Below are 9,353 nucleotides of genomic sequence, written 5' to 3'. Positions count from 1 at the left end.
TCCCTGAACCCACTGCTTTTCACCAAGCTTTCCCAATTAGTGCCTCCTCTTGTTCGCCGTTTGTTTTCCCCAACAAAAGAAAAAGTTCACCATGTACGATTTACTTGGGTCTGTGATTACTTATGCAGAAAAAAAATGTCCCCATGTTTTACATAAATACATTTGATCTCACATGAATGTCATGACACATATGCACAAAATGAAGTTTAGTGGTAACAAACTACAAATGACCCGTTTTGAGGTTATAAAAAAAAAAACACTAAAAAAAGCAAGACACCCATAAAGACTTGTCAACTTTGAAAACGTTTATTTTTCATAACCAGCTTGCAGTGTTTGTAAGTCATGCTTCACGGGAGAATTGTAATCCTGCAGAACAGATGGGTCTTTGTAGTGAGAAAACTTTTACAGTCTGTTGAGCCGCATCACTCTAAAAACCTGAAAACAGAACAACATTCAGACTCGACTCTGTGTTCAACAGTAGATTTTCATTTTAATCACTTTTGTTCCTCTTTTCACATATGGACAGAAAAAAAGGGCACACGTGTCTTCAAGTCTCTTCAAAATAAAAGGCTTGTTCTGAAGCCGATTCTTCAGTCTATAAGTTACAGCTTCATCTTTTATTGTGTACAACAAAAGGAAATAGCAGGTTCTAGAAAGAAAGAAAAAAGACTGAGGCTTATAGAATGAAAGCAGTTTCTTCAAACATCTGCAAAAGTCACAAAACAAAAACCAAAAAGATGTCGGAGTAGTTCCCTTTGACACCTTCATCACCTATACTTTGAAGCCTAAAGCAGTAAAATGACATGCTGGGTCTTAAAAACGCCACTACAGCTGTAGCAGCTCAACTAAAACAGTTGATAAAAAAGGTCAAGAAATTCTCACCTCCTTTTTGGTTTAATACAGACAAAACTGTTTCCTAACAAGTCTAGAGTGGAGTTTTTGTTAAAAAATATTCACCAAAGCTTTTCTTTTTTTCTGTTTGCTTTGCTGCCGTCCTGAAATGTGTTCATTCACATTTTTACATAACATAGATGCCAGAAGATTCCTTACGTTAGAAGCTTCAGCTGAGCAACAGAACAACTGAGTAACTTTGTAAAACGGACATATTTTTTTATTATTTTTATCTACACCCCTGACATTCATAAATGTAGGCTTGAGATCCTTTTGTGAAGTTTGGTTGAATTTCTTTGCATTCTGACCTAAGACACTAAACTTTTCTGTTTGAAAAGCGGCTCAGCGTCTCCTGGAGTGGCTCCTCTTGGTGCTGCCGCTGCGTCTCTGGTGTCTCCTGTGATCTCTGTGCTGACTGCTGCTTCTGGATCGCTGTCTGCTGTATGTGTGGCGACTCCGCCCGTGGCTCCTTCCCCTGCTGCAGCTCCTTCCCCTGCTGCTCCAGCTCCGCTCTCTGCTGGAGCTGGTGCTGCAGCGTCTCCTGCTGCTGCTCCTCCTGTGGCGGCTGGAGCTCCTCGAGCTCCTTCTCCGTCGGCTGTGACTCTGAGAGCGCCTCTGTCTCCCTCGACTGTGCGAGCTTCTTTCTCTGCGTGAGTGGCCTCTAGTTTGTTCCTTTCCATGTCTGTTTTTAACCATTTCTTCGTGTTTGTCATTTGAGCTCTTCTTGGACAAAGTTTTTGATCTAACACTAGCCTCAGATACTTGCTTCTCTTTGCCGTTTCCTGGCTCCAACCCGTTCACTCGACCCAGGACCTCCAGCATCCCACAGTGAGGATCCGAGGCCTCTTCGCTGCCTTGTAAGCCAGCCGGTTCCCGTACGACTCCGGCGGTTTCCTCGCTGCTTTTCTTAATGAGGTTGGACAGAAGTTTGTCTCTCAGCTCCTTTTCTCTACGTTGGAGTTCCAGCGCTCGCTGCTTCTCCACCTCCACCCTCCGCAGCTCCTCCTCCTGTCTGCGCCGACAGGCTTCCAGCTGCTGAAGGCGAGCCAATTCCTCCTTTTGTCTGGCCTGCTCCTGTCGCTCTTGCTTCTCTCGTTCCGCCTTTTCTTTTTCCTCCTGATGCTGTTTGAGTGTCTGAAGGGAAGGACGAGACATAAAGAAAACCATCTGTGCTGTCAAAACAAGGGCTGTGAAACTCCGGAGGGGGAAAACCTGTGCGAGTTTCATACCTTGGCTCTGGCCAGCAGCTCAGCAACGAGACGTAAGGATTCCAGGTTGCGCTGAGCCAGCAGCAGCCTCCTCTCCTCCATCGCGATCTTCATCTGCAGCTTCTTCTGCTCCTCCTCCTGCTGCCGCCTGACCTTCTTCACATTCCTCCTTTCCTCCTTCTCCCGTAGCTTTTGCTCCCGCTTCCTTATCCTCTCTTCTCTTTTTCTCTCCTTTTCCTCCTCCTCCATCTTTTTCAGTTTCCTGAAAAAGCAATCAGTGACACGGATATAACCCTGTTTTTGGTGAAAGTAGACTGAATTCTAAGAGGGAAAAGAAAAACTACAATTTCCTGTTCCTGTTCAGGAGAAGATGAGGGTAAATATTTTCTTAAAATTAAAATTAAAAAAAAGCAGAAGGAAGAAATGCAAATACATTTTTTGACATAAGGTTGCATGTGAATTCATTTACTTTTGTGTTTAATGTGGCCATACTGAAGCCTCACCAGTCTAGATGAACTGACCATTCCCCTGTTTTTTACCATACCTCTCTTCCTCCTTTCGCCTCTCCTCCTCTTCTTTCTCTCGTCGTTTCTGCTCCTCTCTCTGCTTCTCCAGCTCCTGCAGCTTCAGCCGCTCCAGGTTCCTCTTCTTAATGGCCGCGTCACTAAGGTGTTTGCTGGTGTCGAACGTCACCTGAAAGGAATAAAAACCACATTTAACATCATTTAACGATAAATATGACTGTTGTGTGTTTGCTAACCGAGGAGTTTTGGGCATTTATGTACCGGTACCTGCAAGAAACTAAAAGATGTCCGCCTTGATGAAATGTTGAAGTATGAGACCAAGAACATTCAAACTTTGGCATTTGAAAACAAATATATGCATTTCATTATCTGTAATCAAAGTTGCCTTTTCTGGGGTCTTACATCAGTTTAAATCCCACAGCTTTAGTCTCTGGATTAAACCACTTCAGTCTGCCGCCAGCAGAACCTCAGAGATACTGATGACACAGCTTTCATTCTGATGGCAGTGAAAGGTCTTAAGCTACTCTGTCACTCAGACCAGAACAATCTCTTTGATTCAGCCTGCAAATGTTCATCATCACTGCAAGAGCTGCATTTAATCAGTCATGTCACAAAATAAGGAATCATTAAAAATAAACAGCTTTTGAAGTAAAACCAAGACTTTCACTCAAAAATGATTTACGGTATCGTAGACTTTTAGATATTTATGGAGCTTAGGTGATAAGTCCTTCATATCATTTAAAAACTCCAAAAAGAAAAGCCTTTCAGTCATTTATTTGCTTACATGGAGGTGAAAACACCCACTAAGTTGTGTTTAAGTACAATAGACATGAAATTAGCTATAAATGTGTACATGAAGTAGCCATTAGGGGGGTTTCTCAACCCTTCTGGGTAAAGAGGACAGCCTCTAACACCAGACTCTCAAAATAGGACAATTCCATTCTATGATGCGCAGTGATTTACAAATATTTAGCAGAAAATAAAAGAGCTGAAGCCAAAGTAGCTCATTTAAAGTGTGCTCATGATTGTAGGGTAAAGAAGTTCTCTACATTTGAAGATAGAGTACCTTGATGTTGCAGGCCACTGCCTTTCCATCCTCTCCTTTCAGCATCAGCTTCATGCCGCGGAGCGTATCCATGGCTTTTGTGAAGAAGCCATACTCCTGATACTGGACAAAAGCTTCAAAGTTTAGGTGGCCTCCAAAGCTGAAGGTACTGAAGTTTTTGTCCATCATCTCCTCCCTATAAGGGTCCAGCATGGGGATGTCAACATTGCGCACCTACAAAAACAAGATTACACAATATTTCTGGTTTATTAGTTGAACCTTAAAATAACTTTGATCGTCTTAAGAATAAAAGAAATAGTGAAGCAACTAGATTCAAACAAATGGAAGGGATAACTCCTTCAAAATGAGTTTCATTTAGTCATCCAGTCAACACATGCAGGCAGGCATAGACATTGCCTGAATAAAAAGAAGCTTCATAAAAACTATAAGAACTTCAATCAGTACTTTCTTGGATGATAATCCTATTTGGTGAATAAATAACCGCCTAATCGGTTAATCACCAAAAATACATTTGATGTAAAAATGAATATTTCATTCTATCTACCACCAAACTTTTATACTGTGGCAAGTAGAGGATCCAGATTAGATCAAGGCATTTTAACCATAATTTCATCTGGATTCTTTAATTGCCACAGTAAAAATGTTTTAGCGAATTTATTGAAGGAAAAAGTAGTTATTTTCATCCAACACTGGTTTAACAAATTCTTTGGAAAAATATATAATCCAACTGAATCAGAACTTGCCTTTTTATTTGTTTGTCATAACAAATTAAAAGTCCAGAATTGACAAAGACAACACAAAATATGTTGCCATTATTTCATCTCTTCTTCTACTTGGTGTTTGGATTTTATTATTGGTTTATTAATAAAGAACTCTGACGCTTAGGGGGTCTTTCTGATCTTTGAACTCAGACACTTTCACCTGGGTTCTCTAATTGGATGTAAAAAAAAAGCAGAAATACAGACTTCTTCCTACACAAAAAAAAAAAATAGATTCAGACAAACTGTTCCAAAGAAGAGCAAAAAATGAAAAACATTAACAGTATGAGGTTCTATAAATGCTCTAACATGTTAATAGAGGGAAAGCTGATCAGCAAACCTTTGCAACTATAAACAATCTGTATTTTTCTATTTAATTTAGCTTTTTGCTGAGAAAACATGATTTGTACTGAACAGCCTGGTTAAACGTATAGAAATGTAAAAATAGTCACATACAGAACTACCAACTGAGAAGAATGTATGTCTTTAATCGACAATTACCTTCCCAAATGTCTGGAAAACAGCAATGAGGACTTCTTCTGAGGGCCGATCTGGGAACTGACTGTCTTTCTGACTGAACCAGCGACAGGGAAGGCCTTCCAGGTGGATGGTGTCCGGCCTCTCTCCAGGCAGGGTCTCATTCATGTCCTTAGCATCACGGAAAAAGGAGTCCCAGTCATGGCGGGTGGGGAATTCCACCTTATTTTCTACTGCCCGAACCTGAGGGACGAAGACAGACCAACGAATGCATCACATACAGTCCATCCATTTTGTGGTAGAGATATAGTTGAAGTATTAGTCTAATGGAACAAATTATAATGTATAAAAGTCTTTAAAGTCCCACTCCAATCATTTTTTGATCTATTGTAAAGTGGCCGGGATAGGCTCCGGCAGCCCCGTGACCCTGAAAGGGAATAAACGATAGAAGATGAATGAAAAAAATGAATCAATGTAATCGTTGCGTATTCTTCTAGGACAGAGTTGCTACAGAGCGGCTGGAGTTCATTAAAAATTTGCCTTCGAGTTGTGGGCGGAACTGTTGGCACAGAGTAAGCCTGTCCCCTTCCCATCATCCATCTGTTTACGTTCTTTCCCGCTAGCTTTCAGTCCCCTCACAACCCCGACATGACATTACTGGTGCACCAAGAATTGCGCCCAATATCGGAGCTATCCAGCTGTACAGTTCTGAGCTAGATGTCAGCTCAGATGAGGAAAACAAAGACGTACATGGATCTATTTGTCTGCAAGTGGATGCATCAGAGTGGAGCGGAGCAAGGGGGGTTTGTGGCTTGCCATCGTAGTTTCTAAATCCCACCTACAAGTAATTTTTTGTCTGCTCCTGATTCACATGATTTCACTAAAGAAATACTCAGAAATACTAATTTAAGCTTGATATTTTTCGTAGATGTCTCCACCATCAGAAAAATGCTACAAATTCATAATTAAAAACACCCAAAACACGGTTTTCATCAGAGTGCGTCTTTAGTTTAAACGCAATAATTAAGCAATTGGTGATTCAAACTGTCAGCCTTACCTTGAGCACATCGGTGAATCCACTAAGTTTAATGGTCTTTCCATCAAGACGGCTTAGCAGGCCTTTGACCACAGTCTTGTTCTCCACCTCGCCCTCAAAGCGGATGAAGTCCATGGTGCTCTTGGAGATTCTGAGGGCGGAGAACTGCTCAGGAGCGACCATCGCCTTCACCCTCTCCATCACTTCCCAGTTGGAGATGCTCTTGCCTGGCAGCTTGAGCTGGGGTAGGGCCACGCTGACGGTCATTTTAGCTATCGGCTTGAGGTACAAATTGTACTCGGCGGACAAGCAGACTGCCTCTGTGGTGTCGTGGACGATGGTGGTCATTGTCATTCAGAGACGAGTGAGGATGCCCCAAGGACCAGAAAAATCAGAGATTTTCCAGCTAAGCTAGTTCACACATCTACGCAGACCCTGTAGCCAAAACAAGAACAAAAATATCACAAAGAAATAAAGAGAATTCCACAAAACTGACAGATTTAGACAGGACTTGTGTATGCCAGTCCCCAATGCTACACATTTCTTTTTTTTAATCACTATTATTGTTGTTATATTCACTTTTTTTGACTAGTGATTTTATTCTATATGACTGTCTGTTATATATGGTTGTGGTGTTTATATGTAGACCTCAAGTCTGTAAATAAACAAATTAATTGATGCTATTCAGCTTAACCTCTAGCTGTTACAATTCTATTCAATGTTTTTTCTTAATACTCGAATCAAATCAGTAGCATATTTATACACGAATAATACTATACAGGGGGAACATATTTAATTTACTAGCAAATAATTACTTACAAGTACTTTAAATAAATGAATACCAAACCAAAACATCAGCTAAGTTACCGCTAACTTGAGCTACCCATCATGCTACGCAACGAACAGAAATACATTTAGGATCGTAAATCAATAATAATGAGGGGAAACGTGATAAACAGCGTCACAAACACACCAAGTCATTCTTTTCGCACAAAGTCATCAGTCATAATCACTTACTCTATGGTTTGCGTGGCGGGGAACCGTGTAGTTAGCTTAGATAGCTCCAGCACCACAGATGCCTTTTTTCTCCAGTGTAGCAGCTGTCTGCTATTACATAAGAGTTGGCTAACGTTAGTTATTTTTAACAACAACTCGCCAAACATTTAAGTCTGGGTGTATAAAGAGTTCCTGAGCCTGAGAGCCAGGCGCTGCAGAGTCAAACTATATATATCATACAACTATTTCATTGAAAAAAGCCGTGGTACGCCGATTCCGCATCCAGTGAACTTTGACCTGACAAGGAAACTACGAGAAACTGCTATTAGTGGCGGTGGGAAGAAACAGCGACACACTGTGGTAAAAGCTATACTATATATTAAAAAAAATAATATCCTCCTGAGACCCGGCCCATTCACTTATGTCCTCTATAATGGTCATTTTGTTTATCTGTATATTTCTAAGGAATTAAGAGATGCCTTTCCGAATCCTACTTTAATCTGTAGAGGACATCCTGGGCTTTCCATTGATGTGTCATGTGATGAGTTTGCATGCTGGGAACTTTAAGTTTTACCTCTACAAAGATGGCTTCCATGCCATTTACCTAATTTTATGGAAAGGTGAAAGGCAAGTCAAAAATTATGTATCTATTCCTTTTTTTACCATGATAATTATATATATTCTTGGTCATAAACATGTTAGGAACAATATTTTTAGATCTGAAAAAAGTTTCATGTTTTCGGTTTTAAAACAGCAGGCATTTAATGAATGTCCACTGTAGAGGACACCGGGACCATTTTAATGTATTTAATTGCTGCACATAATGTTTGGAGAAAAAAGTGAAGCAGAGAGGATTTTATACCAGATAGTTGAGAGAGATTCAGATTTGGAGCTTTGAGATGATAAAAAGGATGAGATTCAGGAAGAAATAACTGTTTTTTTTAAATAACTTGATTTTTTTGTGTTTTTTAAACGTCCATCATAAGAGGTTTACACCTGTACTACCAGGGCGCCCTGCCTATCAAGATGACGCCAAAGTTTGTGAATACCGGAGTTCAATCTCGTACTTTTCCCAGTACATTGATAACATTTTTGAGGATCTGTTTTTGATCTAGTTTTGTTCAAACTACCAGGGAATCACACACCCCCGGCTCTCTAGGAAAGTCAATAGGCCACAGTACTGGAGAAGACAGTCGGTCCGATAGTGGAACCTCAGATCCAGGAACAACAGTTAGGTTTCCGTCCTGGTCGTGGAACAGTATAACAGCTCTACACCCTCTCTAGGGTGCTGGAGGGAATGCGGGAGTTCGCTCATTCAGTCCAGATGTGTTTTGTGGATTTGGAGAAGGCGTTCGACCACGTCCGTCCCCCGTATCCTGTGGAGGGAACTATGGGAGTATGGGGTCCGGGGAGCCTTACTGAGGGCTGTCTGGTCTCTGCATGACCGGAGCAAGAGCTTGGTTCGCATAGCCGGCAGTAAGTCAAACCTGTTCCCGGTGCACGTTGGAGTCCAGCAGGTCTGCCCTTTATCACCGGTTCTGTTGATAGTTTTTATGGACAGAATTTCTAGGGCACAGGCAGGGCCCGGAGGGGGTCTGGTTTGGGGACCATAGGGTTTCATCTCTGCTCTTTGCAGATGATGTTGTCCTGTTGGCTTCATTAAGCCGGGACCTCCAGCATGCATTGGAGTGGTTTGTGGTAGAGTGTGAAATGGCCGGGATGAGGGTCAGCACTGCTAAATCTGAGCCCATGGTTTTCGACCAAAGAAAGGTAGTTTGCCATCTCTTGGTGGGTAGAGTGTCCCTGCCCCAGGTGGAGAAGTTTAAATATCTTGGAGTCTTGTCCATGAGTATGGGAAGACAGGAGCATGAGATTGACAGGTGGATCGGAGCAGCGTCCGTAGTTATGCGGTCGCTGTATCCGTCCGTTGCGGTGAGGAGAGAGCTGAGCCAATAAGCAAAGCTCTCAATTTAGCGGTCGATCTTCCTCTGTAGCAGATGGTCCAACAAGTAACAAAAGAGTGATGCTGAATTTTATTGTTTTAGAACAAAATGTAATGTTTTTTGGGTGAATATCACTCTAAAGATTTAATCTGCTCCTTTTTTCTGATTTTCCAAATTAACTTCTATTTTCACAGAAATATCGTCCTGTTGTCCTCTACAGTGGACGTGTTGGGAAATTAAAATAAAAAAAACATTTTTAAAAAAATTTAAATTGTAAGGTGTTTATTTAGGCCCAAATGGATAGGAAATCACAAAAAAACAGAAATTGTAAGACACTTTTTTTCTTCGGTTCTCAGGAGGATAAATATAATATATATCATATATTGTGTATCTGTATAACAATTCTGTATCTGATCAACTGCCACTGGTGCTTATATATATATATATATATATA

General features: G+C 41.1%; 1 protein-coding gene across 1 annotated transcript; it reads right to left on the bottom strand.

The window, feature by feature from the left end:
* Positions 1 to 290: 290 nt before the first annotated feature.
* Positions 291 to 7,262, bottom strand: akap17a (A-kinase anchoring protein 17A). The gene is made up of 7 exons (XM_011489654.3): positions 6,978 to 7,262; positions 5,982 to 6,395; positions 4,949 to 5,167; positions 3,690 to 3,902; positions 2,644 to 2,792; positions 2,121 to 2,361; positions 291 to 2,025 (listed from the first exon to the last, which is right to left on the bottom strand). Exons 2-7 carry the CDS (start codon positions 6,312 to 6,314, stop codon positions 1,234 to 1,236), a joined length of 1,947 nt encoding a protein of 648 aa, XP_011487956.1. The 5' UTR covers positions 6,315 to 6,395; positions 6,978 to 7,262; the 3' UTR covers positions 291 to 1,233.
* Positions 7,263 to 9,353: the final 2,091 nt, after the last annotated feature.

The sequence above is a fragment of the Oryzias latipes genome, chromosome 21 (genome assembly GCF_002234675.1).
Source record: "Oryzias latipes chromosome 21, ASM223467v1".
In the NCBI taxonomy this organism is placed as follows: Eukaryota; Metazoa; Chordata; class Actinopteri; order Beloniformes; family Adrianichthyidae; genus Oryzias; species Oryzias latipes.
Note: the sequence above shows the minus strand (reverse complement) of the source record. Positions and strands in the feature narration are given on the sequence as shown.